Genomic DNA, 18,938 nt, shown 5'->3' with positions numbered 1-18,938 from the left:
ACGGAAACCATGGGAATGGGTGTGGGGGTGGCACAGAGCAGGAGGAACGAGTGCTGAGGGTCTGGGATGCACAATCGGCACAATTCGTCCTCTCTGCATAGGCTGCACCACTGGAAGGGTGTTGGGAGGCAACATTTCATTCCACAGATACGTATGGAAAGTCTAGAATTCCTAGCTATGCAAAGAATATTTCCCGGCCCACTTCCCTCTCTCACCATACATAACTTATTTTACAGAACTTAAGAAATGGTAAACTCTTCCACAACTTTCCTTGTATTTAAAAATTTACCTAGCAATCTAGCTTGCTTCCAACCACTTACTATAACCATCTGTTCAGTATGAACCGAATTTGTGTTTTCCAGAGGATGTTTTTGTTTGGCTGGGTTTTTATAGATGTATAACAGTATAGATTTCCTCCTGTTGGTAAATTACTGATATGTCATTGCGTGGCTTCCTCTTTTCTGTTCTGCCCCATAGGACATCCAAACCTTTCACTTTCTGTAATCTAAAAATAACAGTGCTCAAATGAACTAATACAATGAAATCATTTTTGCATCTCAGTAAAGCTTTATTACCTGTCACCACTATAAAAAAACCTGAATCTGCCACCTTATGCAAGAAATTGATTATAACACCTGTTAGTTACAACCACCCCTTTTGTCTTCATTTACTACCAGTATCTTCATGCTGAGCTCAACAAGACAGAATATAAAAAAATACACCTTTAAGAGAAAGCAAAAAATGTCATATGTATACTAAAATTGCAATTTAAATAGCAAAACGCTTCTGGTAAGATAACCGGTTTAAAATTCGGAAAAGAAGGTCTACATGAAGCTTAAAGAACTAATTTAAGACACAAAGGCTTTTAAATGTTCACAGTAAACCATTAATATTTCATTTTCAGAGGAAAATGTACCAAAACCAATATAGATTAAATATGAATATTACATTATTGTAACCTTGTGCAAACAGCCTGTAAACTTAAGAAATCCCAAACATTAATAAGAACATCCATGTCTGTGAGGAGGAAGAGTATTATTGCACTCCTCTAAACTGATTTTGCACTTCATTTTAGATAATCCTCATAGTGTTCGGTTCTCTGAATAACTTTTTTTATTTTTTTTTCTATCTTTTTTTTTGTAACAGGTATCTCAAATATTCTAGCAGTTCAAGAGAGATTTCTTGGAGGATTTATTTTTTGGGCTGGGTAGGGAAAAGGGAGGGAGGAAAAGGGCTTTTGGTGTTTTGATTTACACACAAGAGAAACAAGCTCAGATATTGAATGATATAACCCTTTATTTGAAAATTACCTGTAACTGACCATAAATTTGTCAGATTACTGGATAATGAAGTTATCTGGCATATTTTGACTTGAAGAATCAACTAAGTACTTTTAAATTCCTAAAAATCCCTCCTAGAACTAGTTATAATTTTCTTTTTTTTTAGAGCCTGAGGATTTTAGATACAAAATGCACAGTACTTCCCTTTCATTTGAGGCTGTTCCTGCCTTTAAACTAGCTGTTAACTAGTCAAGGAACAATGAACTGTATTTCTTACAGCTGACACATTCAGAAGTTAATTGCTGACATGGATTTGGCAGCTGTCCCAGTACAGGAAAAAAAGAATGTATGGATTCAGGCTACTTTGCATTCTGGTCAGAAACACGCACCAGCAACATGACAACGAACTTTGCACTCAAAAAGGTCCCTCTTTCAGAAGGCTGCAGATTAAATAAAACATCTTGTTTACCAAAGTGACAGATTTGGTCTGTACAAACCAACAACCAAGATTAAAAAATCAAGGAACATATTACATGCAACAAATTAACCTTTAATAAAACGATAACTGTTCTTTTCAAGGAGCCTATTTAAACATAAGAAAACCCCCCCACATTTTCCTTAAAGTGAAAAAGGGCATACATGCTGCTAAGATACCCACAAAATTTTCAAGAAGTATTTGAATACTAGTTAAAGATAAGAAACACTAAAAAATGTTTATTAAAGATCCAACTGAATAGAGAAATTAAAACTATTCTATACACACAGAAAAGTCCTTGTATTTCTGAGCAAGTTGCACTTTCTGTTGGGTTACTCCAGTGATACATGCTATCAATTTTAATCATAATTTATCTTGCATTAGTGTAAATTATTTTCATCTTTTGTTCATCTGAGTAATCCCTACAAAAAGAGAAAAATGTGGTCCTGTTTTAACCCTGCAGAAGCCAGGAGGGGAGGAAGGGGAGCAAAGCATCCCAGAGCTCTGCAGAAGCAGCGCAGGGGCACGTGTGTGTGCCTCTCATGCCATTACCACAGCTCCAAGCAAGGCAGCTGCCCAAAACATTCCTTTCAGTAACTGAGTGCACACTGAGCAGCATCCAGAACAGTTATATGGAAGCTATATTATTGACTTTGAAGATAAAACTATATCTATCCATATCAAAGGCACATCGTCATTTTTCCAAGTCGTCTGGGGAAGAAGTGCAAGGATGAATATTCATAGATCAGCAGAAGGTGGTGATTGATTTTGTAAATTTATTAAATATGATTGGTTTAAGAAGTAAATATGCATTTTCATGTAGGATTAGAACTTTCAATGAAATGTCGAGTCCCCTGCTCCCTACATTGCCAATGGTTAAAGCACAAAGAAAACCTACTGTAATGAAATACGTCAATATATATGAGCTACATCAGTTACTTGAACAAAAGTACAGCTGCATTCTCTGTACCTCTCTTCTCTTTACAATCCCCTTCTTGTTCTTCCACTGGTCTTTTCCAAGCCTTTTAGACCTAACTCTAAATAAATTATGCTGCTGTTTATACAGCCAATTCAATTTACAGCAATAGATAACCTCTTGTGTGTACAAACAGTGAAGGGGACACAAATTTTGCCCCTCTAATTACTCTGTTCTCTCAGTTGTTTTAAGGGATCAGGGAATGCGCATTCCAATCTGCATTCCAGAGCCCTCCCCATTTCTACTGTGGGATTAAAGAAACTACGCAGGGTTGCCCCAGCATTTGGTACCCTTTACACTGCTTGCTCAAAACACCTGCCTAAGTAACAATATTGCCTTTTTAGAACATTGATTAAATACATAGACTTATTTAGCTATTTCTATATTTGAAATTATTTACAATAATTTGAATAATATTATCAGTAATTAATTAATAATTAATTTTTCATTTGTATTTCAATGTGTTTGTGGATCATAGAAGGGCAGCTGTGTAAGACCAAGGCACCTGTGTTTAAATGGGAACAAAACTCAGGAAGACAAAATCAGGTCCACCTTCACTCCCAAAAGACATAAAACCACAACTACAGATATCCAGTCTGGCAATTTTAATAAATGGAGTTTGAAGGAAAGAAGAAAAAGCTTGGTCAGGCTCTGAACATAGCAATACTGGAAGAATCTTTCTCACCCAATTTCATGCACCTGAAACATTGCCAGTCCAACATTCACAACCAGCTTAAAACACCAAAAGAGCCTGGATGGCCATGGAAGTAAAACAGTTTGATTATTCTATTTAATTCTTCAGAGAGATACATGCTCACGGCTCTTATTTCAAAACCACAAAAAAGTAATTTCTGATGCAGTGTCAGAATAGTGAGAGGGGAACATAAACCTTTAAATACATGTCTTACAGGTTGTTTTCACCCACATTAGGGTGTTTTTTGGCTATGTGCTGGGTTTTTTTGTTTGTATTCCTCTCCTTACCCCCTCCTCCCCAGCAATGTATTTTCCCACCAAAAAGCACATTTCTATTTTGATTCCCTGATTTCTTAAAAAGAACCAGTGAGAATTTCCCTCACTAATCTGAAGATTTAAATACAGATTTCTGAGAGGTACTCCTTAGGATTCTAAAAAAAAATGCTAAATCAAGCCCACCAAACATTTCAGCCTCAGCTTTGGACCATTTGAGAATCAAAATGCATAGCACCAAAGAACAACAGTGAAACCAGCTGACAATCAGCACATCTTTTCATGTCAGTTTGGACTCTGTATCACAGAATAAAATAAAAGCAGGATGACTGTTACAGCAATGAAATGAAATCAAAATAGCCGGTTCAATTGTGGATTTATGATGGACTCTGACTTCTCAAAGTTTCTTTATGGTTAGTTTCACATCAATTGAGGAAGAAAATATCCAAAGGGCCATGACTTCACTCATATTTTAATTCCTGTAAGAACATAGGAAAGGTATTTTTATAATGTAAAGGCAAAAGAAAAAGAAAAACCACTCAAAACACCCCAAAACTCCCATTCCAACAAAAAAATCAAAAGTTAAAACCCAGTCAAAGGAAGCAAATATTTATTTAGGTAGGGAATTAAACCTTACACAAAGGTATTTCATGAACAATTGAACTCAGACTGGTAATATAATTTTTTTTTAATAAAAATGTGTACTGTGCAAAGTAGTTTTTGCTTCACTGTGCAGTTTTTTTCCTAATAGCTGCTTAGAAAAGCTTATATTCTAATTTCTGCTGTTTTAGTAATTCTTTGTCATAGACACGTGCAGCTATTTTTAGGACCGGATTTTAGAAAAACATCAGGTTACAGAATTTTAAGAGGAGGTATTCTCTTCAAGTCTTACGAGTGCTGTGTGAGACTTCATGTGATGCTTTCATTAGGGAAAAAAAGAAAATTACAGAAAGGGTTGTAAAGCACTGAAACAGACTTCCCAGGAAAGCGAAGGAGTCACCATCTCTGGAAACATTCAAAATTGTGCGAGTATGACACAGGAGAGGGTTCAGCAGTGAACATGGTGGTGATTCTGCGTTGATGGTTGATAAACCTAAAGGTCTTGATAAACCTAAAGGACAACCTTAAAAATACTATGAATTTATAAAAACACCTCTGGACTATGAAAACCAAATGCTTTATTTTAGCAGTCCTATACCTTTAAAAAAAAACCAAAACTGTAAAAAAACACATCAAAAAACCCCAAACAAACAAAAAAAAACCAAACCAGAAAACCTCTACCACTGACCAAAAAACATCTCTTGTTGGAGGAGAGCAAACACTCAGGTTCCTCCTTCCATACTCTTGAGTTTCTCGTCTCTCCCCTGATACAACACTGGGTTTTTTTTGATCAAACATTCATAAAAATAATTAGATAATTCAGTCATTTTCATAGGTAAAAACAGACCATCATTTCAGAAACAAGGTTTTATACAGGAAGACAGATAGGGATGTTACTTATTTAATGTCTGCAGGTCACAAGAAAAGAGTTGACAGTCATGAACAGAAATGTTTTTTTCTTCACCACTACCATGTATTGACTTACATGTCTAAAGACTAATAGTATCTAAAAACCTTTGAGAACACTCCTGAGTGAGCATCACAGTCTGGAAAATAGTCACAAACATAGTTAAGGTGCAACAAAGCAATAGCAACAGTCACTAATCACACAAAAAAAGAGTAAGGTTTCCATAGAATAGCTTTTATAATATTTACATTGTGATAAAGTCTTTATTTTAATTTTCTGGTAGACTCACTGGCTACAGTTATCTGTCCTGTTTTAAAATGAGCACAGAGGAACAGAAATCAGAACTCTACCTGACAGCAGAAGGGCTTTTCCCTGGAAAAGGATGCTTTCTGGGATTGCTTAGTTGGGCTTGTTTGGTTTTTTCCTAAATCAGATCATATGTAACTAAAAATGCAAAATACGTGATTCACAGAGAGGTCTATTTCCTTTCATCACCACTTTTACTCTTTATTTAGTAGTTTCCCCAGCCATATCTGCTCTTTTATGCAGCAGATAAAGTGTTCATTCATGTACCTAGGACCACACAAAAAAAATAATAAAAGGCTGTCAGAGTGCGGCACAAAGGGCTACACAGAGTGAAATAGGTGATTCCTGAGATGTTAGAACACAGATAAGACTCTTTTGATTTAAAATACTGGTTGCAAAGGATATAGAAATTTGAATGTAAGATCAAAATTATTTTTAAAATTAGCAGCACATACAAAGGCCATGCACTCACAGAACTGAAAACCACTATCGTGACTGTAAACAGAATTCTCCAAATTTTCTTGCAAGAGTGGTAAAATCAGAGTAAGTCTACCGTAACTTTAGCAGAACTGTAGAGAAAATACCACCTCTGAGAGAGTTCTCAAACCCAGCAACATAAATGTTTTACAGACACAGGCTGTATAATCCAAAGACAGAATTCTAATTCACAGAAAAGCAGTGCACAGGTGCTGGAAAGGATTATTTTGACTAAATGCTAAAAGCTGTTGAACCCAAAGTGTGGAATTGCCATAAACTGGCACAAGTCCCTGGAACATCTGATGGCTCAGACAGTGGCACTTACAGACCTGCAGGCATGACCTGAATACTGAAAGCCCAAAGAACAATTTTGACCAGTGTCACAAAGCCACAGACCAAAACAAACAAGTAAATCAAAACTCTCAAAAAATAAAGCAAAACCAAGTGATGAATTTAGTGATGGATTTTCACACTGAATGCTAAACTTCCCAACACAGTTATACCCTGGGCTACAGCTAAGTGACCATGATGATTAATTGCAATTTTTTCCACATGTTCCCAGAGGGAGACAATGAAACCAGCAGCTTAAATATCTGCAATGTATCTTAGGATTTATTATTAAAAAGCACAGAGAAAAATATCCTTTTTGTGTCTTGCACTTTATCTCTCGAATAGAATCTGGCACACCAGAACACCCCTTTATCTTCCAGTTCTTTCGTGCTCTTTGATTAGCCCACACTTTTTCAGCACTACTTATAAACATGCCCACCACTTAAACACACAAAGTTAGAGCTTGATTTTTCTATTCTTCACTGAATCAAAGTTCCCACGTACTCATATGGAATTTATACAACTCCTGAAAGCTTGAATCAGACCCTGAAAAGTGCAATCAGTACAACCCCTGAAACACTTGACTCCAGTGGGAGTTGCGTGGCTGCAGGGTGTGCACAGTTCTGTTAGCAGAACTCATCTCACATAACACAATTTTCTTAAAATAAAAGAAAATAAAACTTTTATTTTCTTTTATTTTAAGATGGAGATGTGGCCTTCATATCATACCACAGACAGTCTTCACTGGTAAAAGTCAGCACTAGTTTCTGCTTAACTCTAAATTTGAGTATTGTTCCCCAACAGAGAAACACAGGAGCATGTGAATGGCTGCATTATTTATTACAGACAGCAATGCCCAACTGGATATAATTCACCTTAAAATCCAAGATGAATAAGACAAGATTTACAAAATTAGCATTCAGGAACAAAAAACCAAACAGAAAGCAGCAAAACCAAAGATTCTGTTGCAAAATAAATATCTCTCATACCAGATCATTCAGGTGATTAGCAGAAATCAGGTGTAAATGTTGCGTAATATTGTCTTTGCAATTCTCTATTATTGCTAAAATAAAGTTTAAAAAATTGAAAATGCAAAGAATTTAAGGCTGCACTTTCTGATAATTGGTGCAGCCTCACTTTAAGCGTTGTATGCTGTTTTGGCTACGTCAATAGAGAAATTATATCAGAGAACATCCAATAGAGGGCAATGAGGATAATGAAGGGTCTGGAGAGGAAGCACATGAGGAGCATCTGAGGGTACTTGGTTTGTTCAGCCTGGAGCAGAGGAGGCTGAGGGGGGCCCTCATTACAGTTACAATTTCCTCAGGAGGGCAGAGGAGGGGCAGGCACTGATCTCTGTGGTGACAGTGACAGGACCCAAGGCAATGGCCTGAAGCTGTGTCAGGGGAGGTTTAGGCTGGGTATCAGGAAAATGTTCCTCACACCGATGGTGATTGGGCACTGGAACAGGCTCCCCAGGGAAGTGACCACAGCACCGAACGTGACAGAGCTCAAGGAGCATCTGGACAATGCCTGTGGCACATGGTGGGATTGCTGGGGTCTCCAGCACAGGGCCAGGAATCTGATGCCGTGATCATAGTGGGTTCCTTCTAACTCGGGACATTCTGTGATTCTGAACCATCTTAAGAGCAACAATACTTCTTCTGTTCATATGCTACACTGCTTTTTTGGTCAGAAATTAATTTTCATCCTGAAGGGTTGGTTTTGGAGTTTTTTTGTTTATTTTTTAAAGCATTCTATATCTATTTACTCATGTATCAAGCTTTGTTTTAAAGTATCTCTGCTCTTTCCATATGCTCATCACTAGGAATCATCTTTTTAGCAATCAAATCTCTCCCATCATTTATTTCACCAGGATTGCTGCTAGACCACTTTTAGCCTTCACCTCCTTGTAAGGCACAACCTGCAACACTGACTATAGTGCAAAAGAGATACTTACAAACAAGGAAGCTTTTTTTAAAATTGGCCTGATGCAGATCACCTTAAAATTCAAGTACTTCACATTACTGTTTGTTAAATTCAAAAATAACCATTACCAAAAGGGTAGGAAAATAAAATGCTTAAAAGAATTTAGGGAACTGACTACTAACAAAAAAAAAATTCATTCACTGTAAAGCCCATTAATATAACAGGTAGTTCTGAATCCATTACATAAGAGATTGGCAGCTCCTCCATTATGTGTAATTTCAAATGCCACAGACGAGTCAAGTAAGGAACTGATATGACTCCACTACTTACAGCACCACAATTAAAGGACTGAACAATATTTTTTCAGACTTCTTTATCTCTTGTGCAAGTTGTTGACACTTGGTACCAAGCAGATCAAAGCACCGGCAGATTTAGGAACAAATTCAGGCAACAAAGATCTGCCAAGATTGTTAAGGAAGATCACACAGATATAACCTGACATATCCCTGAACATTGTAGGTGCACTGACAGAAGTATCACACTCTTTCTGTTCTGTACTCACTTGTTCCCTTATGACTCCTGCTTTGAGTCTCTGCTGAGGTCACTGGAGCACATCAATCTTTTTCTGATCCAGTAAGCACATTAGTTTATGAGTATGGTAGGTTCAAGAACTTCTTAAAAAATGCTGTATTATGATCCTCCAGATAACTGGTCTCCAGTACATTTAATATATCCTCATTTGCTATCCTCTTCCCCATAAATCAACTACACTGGATCTGTAGTTTATTCTGCTTTGACCAATTAAAATAACAATGTCATAATATTAACACAATACAATTGCACCTTGATTACATGTATCCTCTTAAAATAACAAAAAAAATGTATCATCAGTTAAAGAAACTGTTCATAATAAGAGGCAAGATTGCCTCTTCCTTCCTATTTATATCTATCTGTATCACATCTTTATGTTTCTGTTAAATACTTTGTTATTTTAACCACGGTCCCGAGTTCACGCAAGCCAAATTCAGCTGAGTACAAAGGTCTACAAAGCTAATGGGTTTGAAATTACTTGCAGCTTGACTGAATCTGGTGCAACATCTTTTAGTAGGAAGAAAATTGCTGGCAATGAGTGTTTTTAATCTGAATTCATACTATGCTCTAAAGGGCACCTCTTGGGCAAAGGGGTCAGGACAATGACTTCTTGTGTGAAGTAGGAATTTTTCCAGGCATGAATTTTGGATCATAGCTGATATTGTACTTTAGACTACAACTGCAATGCAAAGCATTTAGTATTAACTAATGGGAAACATCATCTTGAAAAGAAAAGTTTCATTTGTATCCTTATAAGATATTCATAAGCTACAGCTCTGACTATTGCTGAATTATGAGGTTATTCATCAACCTCTGTCCACTGTTTAGCAATACTACTCAGGTAATTAGAACATCAAATTAAAACCAGTGCAGCCTTCTAAAGTCACAATATAAATTTCGTTAGGAGGAAAAAATTTAACTCAGCAAAATGAAAATGATCCACTTGTATTTCCCTCTCAATTTTTTTTTTCTTACCAAGAGCCACTACATCTTAAATGAATATAAATTAACATATCAAAGATCTATGCTCTTTATGGAAAGCTAGTTCTTGAAGGAACTTATTTAGTTAAGAGGAAATTTATTTCAGTAATGACAGGCAGGACTACTAAAGAGGCTGACAAAACCCCCATAGTACTACATGCTGCTTCCCAATTTTATCTGGATGTTATCCATCCAGAAACTGGATATTTCAGACAAGATTATGCTTGGACAATGGAAACTGGTAACAAATTACACCCTTGGTTAGTAGATCTCCAGGCTTGTAAAATAGGTTTCTGAAAGACTTGTTCTCTTCATCCTTTTTGCAATGACCTTTATGCATCACATTAAAGAGCAGGTGAAACCAAAGAACCACGTTTTTTATTTTCCAGAAGAGGCAGGAAGCAGGTAAAAAATTTCAGCAGGTGTTTGGCTGCAAGTTTTCAGCATTGTTCTTAAATAGGCAGAAACTGTGTAATGAATCTTTAGTTGATACACTTTACTGTCACCTTCTTTCCCAGATTAATCCACTTGCGACAGTAAAATAAATGCTTTTAAAGAACTGGTCCTTCTTGTCTCTCATGCAAACACAAACTTAGGCCAATGGATGGCCTCCTATGATTAAAATTAGCAGAGTTTGGCTACAATCACAGAATGGTTTGGATTGGAAGGGACTTTAAAGATCATCTCATTCCAACCCCACTGTCATGGGCAGGGACACTTCCCACTAGACCAGCTTGCTCAGAGCTCCCCTCAACCCAAACTTGAACAATCCCAGGGACAGGATCCACAACTTCTGTGTGAATCCTGTTCTAGTGCCTCCCAAATGACAATATTCACAGATATCTTAACATCTAAGCACTATGAATTTCTCATTCTGCAGTAGATCATCAGACTTGCAGTTCACTGCCATGCATTCATTAATGACCCAGCTGCTAATGCACAAATGCAAAGGGAGAAATTTTCTGTTAATCCTAATTTCCTAAATCATAACAGCAGCATAAAGGGACAGTGTTGCCTATCTCATGCTATTTAAAAAATAAATGCTGGTGACCTACTGCCATTTCAAGAGACACTTTCACATACTCCAGTGAAGCCATGGAATTCACGGATTCCTGCCAAGAATGAGCCTCTGGTTTGGTGCTTCCATGGAGCCACTCAAATGCAGGACACTCAAAGGCTTGGCAGTCTTGTGAACGCAAGGATTTCTAACATTGTTGATGCCTGTATTCTTCCTTCATAACTTTTATTAACACTTACATTTATTTCTTTTCCAGTACACAAGGATTTTAATATCGTAATATGTCACCACAAAGAGCTGTAACCAGATAAATGACTCTCCCTGTTTTTCTTCTTTCTTTCTATTCAATAATTAAAAGGTAGGTTCTCTGCTCATCTACGGCAAAACCAATCAGAAAATGCCTTCTCCAATTAACGATATCATCAATCAATAGATTACAAATAATGCAAAAATTCAGGCATGTAATAAAAATAGGAACCTTAGTACCTTTATTTTTGAAGACACCCCATTAAAGATGCTATGGCATAACAAAAGGCATCTGAAGAATATCTTTCTTTCTTAAGTCCTTTGTTTCCTAATATAGTGAAAAAATATACAAACACATTCAGTTTTAAGAGGAACTGAGCTACAAAAGCAATAAAAATATTTTGTTAAAGAGTGCAGGATTACATCACTGAAGCTGGACATCCTCAAATACTCGAAGTAACAGCAAGTAGTGCTCTGAATGCCCTATTTAATACTAAAATATATTCTGAGTTTTAAACTAGTAACCAAAAATTGAATATTCTAGTCCAAATACCTAAACTAAGAAGCAGTTAAATACACCAAGGGGGAAGCCATGACACTACATCAGAATTAGGCCATGATTGATTGCTTAGGTCAAAATAAAAACTGGTGTTAAGATGTAAGCTACCAACAGGCCTGGATCTAGTCTGAGACTCCAATAAGCCTCCAGATTTGAATACCTCAGGTTATCAGTAAGTTTTTCCCCCAGTCTCTCCTATTCCTGAATTTCAAGAGACATTGAAAATGAGGTTCATATGGCCTGCAGAATTTCAGAATACACATCAATTAGACTGCCCCTATTTCTTAAGGCAAACGTGTATGTAAAAAAAAAAAAATTAAAACAAGCAAACAAAAACACCCCACCAAAAAAACTCAAGAAAAACCAAAACAACAACTCAAGCAAACAAATAAAACATCTGGCATGAATTAGTTGAAATAAACGGTTTAAAATCTGAATACCGGCCATTATTCAGATTCTTTACCTGGAGAAGTTCATATCCTACTCTTTCAATAATAGATTTTCAACTCACAGACACAAATTACAGTGAAGTTAAAACATGTGTTTCCCAAAATGTCATATTAACTTGACTCAACTGCAGTGGAATCAAGTGGCATGTGCTGAATGTAGCTGTGGGATTACTGGAGTAAATTGAAAGAAAATCAGTAGGTAAACATGAACCACTTGCGAAAGGTGCCTCAAAGAAAAGGTCAGTGAAAGGGCAAACAAATACTGCATTTGTTCTCAAAATATTTGTTGAAGAAGGTGGCCATGAAAGGGAAATAATACATAAATTCATTTAAACAATCCAGAAGCATTTCCATAGATAAAAATAATGAATTATCTAAAGAAATGTGTTGTGCTGAAAGAGGAAAAGTCCAAATTATGCTATTCAACCTCTAAGACTTTGAAGCTCTGCGTCTGTGACTTTATCATTTCTATGTTTCATGATTTAGAGTTACTGCAACTGATAAAAGTATCTCTAATTCCATTTGCGTAGGAATCCATGAAATAAAGCTCTCTACATATTTCTTATCTGCCTATTTCTAAGTCAATGTTTCAGAACTCCACATCAGTTCAGACTTATTTTCAGGCAGGTATTTTTGATTCCCATATTTACTTGAAGAGGAGAATGTAGCCTAAACTAGAAAAATCAAACATGATTTTGTCACATTTTTGTTTGTTTTAGAAGGGTGAAAACAAGAAGGAAAGATAACAGCAGCGTTTTAATCTTAATGCAGTTGTACAAATCAACTGGTAGAAAATGTCTGCTTGAAGTCTCGGGATCTGCATCAGATTCCAGTGTACAATCAGAGTACAACAGTAGCTCCACTTAATCCAGTAAGCAAAATCACTGATTTCAACAATTCCAAATGCCATGGGTTCACTACACAAAAAGCAGAAAGAAGCAGGATTCCAGACTCTTGGTGAGTAAGACACACATGCTGGCATCTCCCAGGGGGAAAGTTCCTTATTAACAAGCAGACCCTTTAAATTACTTGTAAAGAGAAACTCTTCACAAAATGCAAGAAGAACCTTCATACCAAAGCAGTGAAAAGAAGAAAGTTGAAGCACAACATACTCACTCCTATGAATCTCCTGGATGAGCACAAAAAAAAAAAAAAAAGAGCTAACCTAAAGGAATGTGTATTACGCAGAATGGTAAAAAAACAGGATTTTACAATTTGGGAAGACGCCCATTTCATCCACTTCAAGTCACTGTCCCCAGACACTGGTAAAAACCAAAGAAACTTTATTTATCACTACATATCTTGAAAGGCAGATTGCAGAGTGCAGTATGCTCTTTTTTGGTTTGTGGTATGGTGGGGAGTACGCATGTGTGTTTTGTTTCAATTTTTATTAAAGCAAAGCTAATGCAAGCTCGATAAATTGTCTGGACAGCTTTGAAATGTTAAGGAAAAAAATCCTTTTGTTGGAGCATAATAACACTGCCAGTTAAACTCCTCCCTTGTGATGAAATTAGGAGAGGGACTATTTGGTAGATAATTATGACATTCATAAGCTCTTAGCATGAGGGGCTGGGGGAGGGGGTGCCTGTCTGCTGCTTGCTCTCAAACTGCTCTGATTTTCTGGAACAGAACAAATACAGCACAGTTCCCTCTCTCCAGTCTTGAACACCAGCACTTCTCAAAGAAAAGGCTTCAGTCATTCCTCATAAAATCTACTGCAGCTATATCTTTCACAATATAAATCCTGAACCCAGGAGTTGCAATATTTCCAAAGCAAATGATCCAAATGTAGTTACTGACTTTTTCTTAGCCATCCAAACTATTTAAAAAGTCATATTCATTTAATATTCACATAATAATGCCTTTCCTAAAAACAAACCAAAAAAGTAACCCTTACAAGCAGCACAATCTTCATTTGATGATCTAAGTGTTCCTCACCACTGCATTCCCCAAAAAAACAAATCCCCAAGAGTTTTTGGAACAGCCTTTCAAATAATTTGATTCACTTCAAGAAATTCTCAAGATTACTTCAATGTGGGGTCAAAAAAACCCATGTACAACAAATCACCTCAATAATACTCATTAAAATTTAAAATAAGCTCCCCCCTAAACATCACTGTAGAAAATGCCTCTTCCCTAGCAACATAAATGGGTGCATTTTCCATATGCAGATGTTCTCCCATTCCCATTTACTATGCCCTGCTGTGGATTGAGGCTGCACATTTCTGTTACTTCAACAGTCATTTAAAAAATTGTACTCTGCCACTGCAATTCCCTTCCTTTATTAAAAAGAATAAAATGAAGCTGTTTCTTTAAATTGAGGGAAATAACTTACTATCAATATTAGGTTTATTCAGCTTTCCTGCTCTTCTTTCCATCCCCCCCTCACACATATCCTATAATTTTTAAAACGTGGTTAAATAGCATCTGTAATTCCACTCCATTATTTATCTCCTGACATTTGCGATAGTAAGAAACCTAAACTATGCAATCGTCCCACGCTCAGAAATCACACTTCACAAAGTGGCTTTCTACCCTTCCTCCTTTAAAGGAGGAGGCGCATTATTCCACATCACATCTCCATCCTTACACCAGGTGGATCCATGCAAAGCCTGCAGGAAGCGTTCCCGATCTCCTCCTCTGCCATCCCAGTGCCGGCTGGACCCAAAAGCCTCCGGAGCGCTCCCGAATCACTCGCTGCTCCTCGGAAAAAACTAGGGGAGTATTTTCTGTAGAGATTAAGAGCACCGTGCTCTCTTTTTACTAATTGTGGCCGAAAGAAACCGCCTGGATGGTGTCAGGCTTAGCCACGGATGCACGGAATATTTGGCAGCTGGGGGTCTTGGTACCCCGAGGCACCATGCCTGATCCCTGTCCCTTCCTTAAGGGCCACAAATGCCACTGTCCCCGCACAGGACACCATGGGTGGCACATCCAGCCCAGCACAGGACAACATGGGTGGCACATCCAGCCCTGCACAGGACACCGTGAGTGACACACAGGACACCGTGGGATGCACATCCAGCCCAGCACACGACATCGTGGGCGACACATCCAGCCCTGCACAGGACACCGTGGGATGCACATCCAGCCCCGCACAGGACACCGTGGGATGCACATCCAGCCCAGCCAGCCCAGCACAGGACACCGTGGGTGACACACAGGACACCGTGGGTGACATCCAGCCCCGCACAAGACACCGTGGCTGGCACATCCAGCCCTGCCAGCCCGGCACAGGACACAGTGGGTGGCACATCCAGCCCTTGCAGCCCCGCACGGTGACACATCCAGCCCTTCTAGCCCCGCACAGGTCACCAGGGATGCCACATCCAGCCCGGCACAGGACACCGTCGGTGACACACAGGACACCGTGGGTGGCCCATCCAGCCCTTGCAGCCCGCACAGGACACCGTGGGTGGCCCATCCAGCCCGGCACAGGACACCGTGGGTGACACACAGGACACCGTGGGATGCACATTCAGCCCTTGCAGCCCGCACAGGACACCGTGGGTGGCACATCCAGCCCTGCCAGTCTTGCACAGGACACCGTGGAATGCACATCCAGCCCCGCACAGGACACCGTGGGTGACACACAGGACACCGTGGGCGGCACATCGAGCCCTGCCCGCCCCTCACGGCGGCACATCCAGCCCGTTCCATCCCGTTTGCAGCGGGGCGAGGCCGCCCCGTCCCGGGCGCTGCCCGGCGCCGCCGTGGAGCTCGGCCGCCCCCTGGCGCCCGGCGGCGGCAGCGCAGCCCGGGCCGGCCCCGCTGCCATCCCGCTGGGGCGCGGGGGCTGGGTGGGGTTCATTTCCCCCCAAAAACCTCCTTGGGAAGCGGGGCCGCCGCCCACCCCCGCAGGTGCGGGGAAGGCAGCCTCGCACAGGGCAGGGGAGCAGCGGGAGCAGGGGCACCGACAGCCCCGCATGGCTCAGCGCCCCGGCCGGACGCCGGGAACTTGCCCGAACAGTTTCCAAACACCGCGGCGGTTATTCCTCACCCAGCGGATGCGCCCCTCCCGGCGCCCCTTCCCGCCCAGTCTCTTGCAGGAGCACAAATTCTTAGGTAACCACGCTGGGGACATCCAAAAATCAACAAATAAATAGCTAAATATATACATATATATGTATAAATATGTGTGTGTGTATATATGTACGTATGTATGTCAGCCCCAGAAAACAGACCAAACCCAGTGGCCGCACCACAACCCCCAAGTCCGCGTATCTCGAAGCACAGTACATATGTGTATAAATACACATAGATACATAAGTATATATATAAATATATGCAGATACACGTGGAAAGATATGCAAAGGACGAAGCGTGCCCGAAGGCTCCAGCCCGGCGCGCCCCGATCCCGCCCGCACCTGCCCCCGCACCCCGCGGTGCCATTCCGCGGCACATGGGCTCCTCCGCACCCGCGCACAGCCCCGCGGCCCCGACAGCGCCCTCCCGTCCGCGCAACCCCGAGCCGGGGCTCGGTGTCCCGGCAGCGAGCGGGGAAGGGATTTCCAGAGCGGAGAAACCCCGACAGGAACACTTCAGGTCAGGTTTTTCACGGACTCTACCGCCGGCACTTCTCCCTGTTCCTAAGAACGAAGCCCACGCTGCCTTCCCCCCGGGCAGACGCGGATTTTAAAGACCAGTGCTCGGCAGATTTTGTGTGTAATCGCTTCATCTCTCTCACACATTTACCAGGCACAAAAAACCACAAAAAGGCAAAATCCTATACAAAGCAGCTAAGTGCACTTAGCACTGTCCAGCTTTTTTTTTTCCTCCTCATAAATGACACCTCTTGAAGACTGAAACGAAAAAAAAAAAAAAAAAAAAAAGAAAAAGGTGGGCGATGAAGCAAGTTTTAGGTCCTTCTTAATTTGGTTCCAGGATAATGCATTGCTTTAATTTTTTTTCTCCGTTTCTTTTGAGCGAGTGGACAGCACAGGCAAGAATAATAATTAAAAGAAAAAAAAAATTAAAAAAAAAGAAAAAAAAAGAAAAGGAAAAAGGCGGCCGCGCTCCGCTCCTACCTTGCCCGCCACTGAGGAGCAATCCGAGCAGGTAGAGAGGCAGGAGGCTCATGTTCAGGAGCTCTCGCCGGTGCACAGTTCCAAGTCGGAGGATGCTCGGCCAGCCCAGGCAAGCCCTGTCACTGCCGCTGCCGCTTGTGCCGCCGCCGCTGCCCGCGCAGCCCCGCACCCGCGGAGCGCCGCTCGCCAAGTGCCGGCCGCGCCTCCCGCGCCGCGCTATATCGGCGGGGCCGCGCCGCCGCGCAGGGGGCGGGCGCACGGCGGAACCGCGATCCCTCCGCCGCCCTCGCACCCGCCGCGGCGGCGAGCGCCAGACCCGCAGATTCCTCCGCCGCTCTGAGAGGTGGCGGCAGCACCGGAGCATCCCACCCGGCATCCCACCCGGCATCCCCTCCTGGATCCCACCCGGCATCCCCTCCTGGATCCCACCCGGCATCCCACCCTGCATCCCCTCCTGGATCCCACCCTGCATCCCCTCCTGTATCCCACCCTGCATCCCACCCTGCATCCCTTCCCCGATCTCCCCCTGCATCCCACCCTGCATCGCCTCCTGGATCCCTTCCCCGATCTCCCCGCGCGTCCCTCCCCGCTCGCCCCTCCGGAGCCCGCTCCCCACTCCGCTGACGGAGGGGACCCAGCCTAAAGCGGAGAGGCGGCGGCTCGGGGGAGAATCCCACAGGGGAGCCCCCCTCAGCATCCCGGGAGAGCGCGGCTCCGCTGCCCGCGGGCGGGGATGCTCCCCTGGCGCCCCCGTTCCCCCCGGAGCGGGCGGCGGGGGCCGGGATGCGCCTTTGCACCGCGGGAAGCGAGCCTCGCGTACGGGTGCGCCCGTAACTAATCCCGTCGGGCTTGTGTTCATTCGGCTGTCTAGGAATTCACTCGGTTTGACTTCTGTTATTACTCCAGAGTAATAGCCGAATACCTCGGCTATTCGCGGCTGCGTGAAATAAAACCGATAGAAAATTAAATTGCTTACCGTTTGGATGCTTTGGTGCTGTCTGGCTGAGGATCTTGCTTTGTAAGGAAAAAAAAAACCAAAAAAACTGCAACCTGCATAAAGGGGTGGGTTTTTTTGTCCATCTTGACTTTGAAGAGGTAATTCTTTTTTGAGGGGGTTAATTAAGCTATAGGCTCCAAAGCAGGTTCCATAAATTTGTCACCTTACCACCTGTAAGATATATGGAAGGAGATAGAAGTAGATTTATATTAATGTGAAGCGGTGATAGTGGATAATAAAGGATTAATCCAAATTAACACATCCCTAATATTTTTTCCCAACCCTTCCCTTGCCCTTTTCAAGAGGATTTGGGGAGGAGGAGGGAGACAAGGAGTCCCTTTGCAGCAAACTAATATGAACGACATGATCAGTATCTCCAGCTTGGCTCCTGCTGCACAGTAGTCTACAAAATTCTGAAATATAGGAAGAAGAAATATTTTTCTGGGAAGAACAAGATAGGGGATAAAGTCCAAATTCTTTCCCCAGAGGGTGGTTTTAGGACACTTGGGGATGAAATAGAGAGAAGAGAAAATGCTGGTGGAAGGGAATGTGAGGGCTTTTTGCCATTGATTGGTTGATCTACACCACGTAAATCAGAATCATATTGCTCAGCTCCACACCTCACAGTCCTGCTCTTAAGCTAAAGATTTTGTAATATAGTATAAAAGGAACAGGTTCATATATATTTAAGTGGAATTGAACTGATATTCCTCATAAAGTTTTGGAAATCAAAAATATGGCAGCCTCAGCAAAGCCTTACAGGTCAGAATGGGATTTATGTTTAGGAGGTGCTCTGCTCATGAATGTCTTGAGAGATTCTTAAT

At 41.4% G+C, this 18,938-nt stretch overlaps 1 protein-coding gene across 1 annotated transcript in view; it reads right to left on the bottom strand.

Annotated features, from left to right (window-relative positions):
* NCAM2 (neural cell adhesion molecule 2) overlaps positions 1–17,293 on the bottom strand; it is a 268,232-nt gene extending 250,939 nt beyond the window's left edge. The window contains exon 1 of the mRNA XM_054270307.1: positions 17,118–17,293. Within this exon, the coding sequence (XP_054126282.1) occupies positions 17,118–17,169 (52 nt within the window). The 5' untranslated portion in view covers positions 17,170–17,293. The remainder of the gene's footprint in view (positions 1–17,117) is intronic.
* Positions 17,294–18,938: the final 1,645 nt, after the last annotated feature.

The sequence above is a fragment of the Melozone crissalis genome, unplaced genomic scaffold (assembly GCF_028551555.1).
Source record: "Melozone crissalis strain CALT ecotype California unplaced genomic scaffold, PUWL_Pcris_2 ptg000009l_1, whole genome shotgun sequence".
Lineage (NCBI taxonomy): Eukaryota > Metazoa > Chordata > Aves > Passeriformes > Passerellidae > Melozone > Melozone crissalis.
The sequence above is the reverse complement of the archived record's forward strand: the minus strand, read 5'-3'. Positions and strand labels throughout refer to the sequence as shown.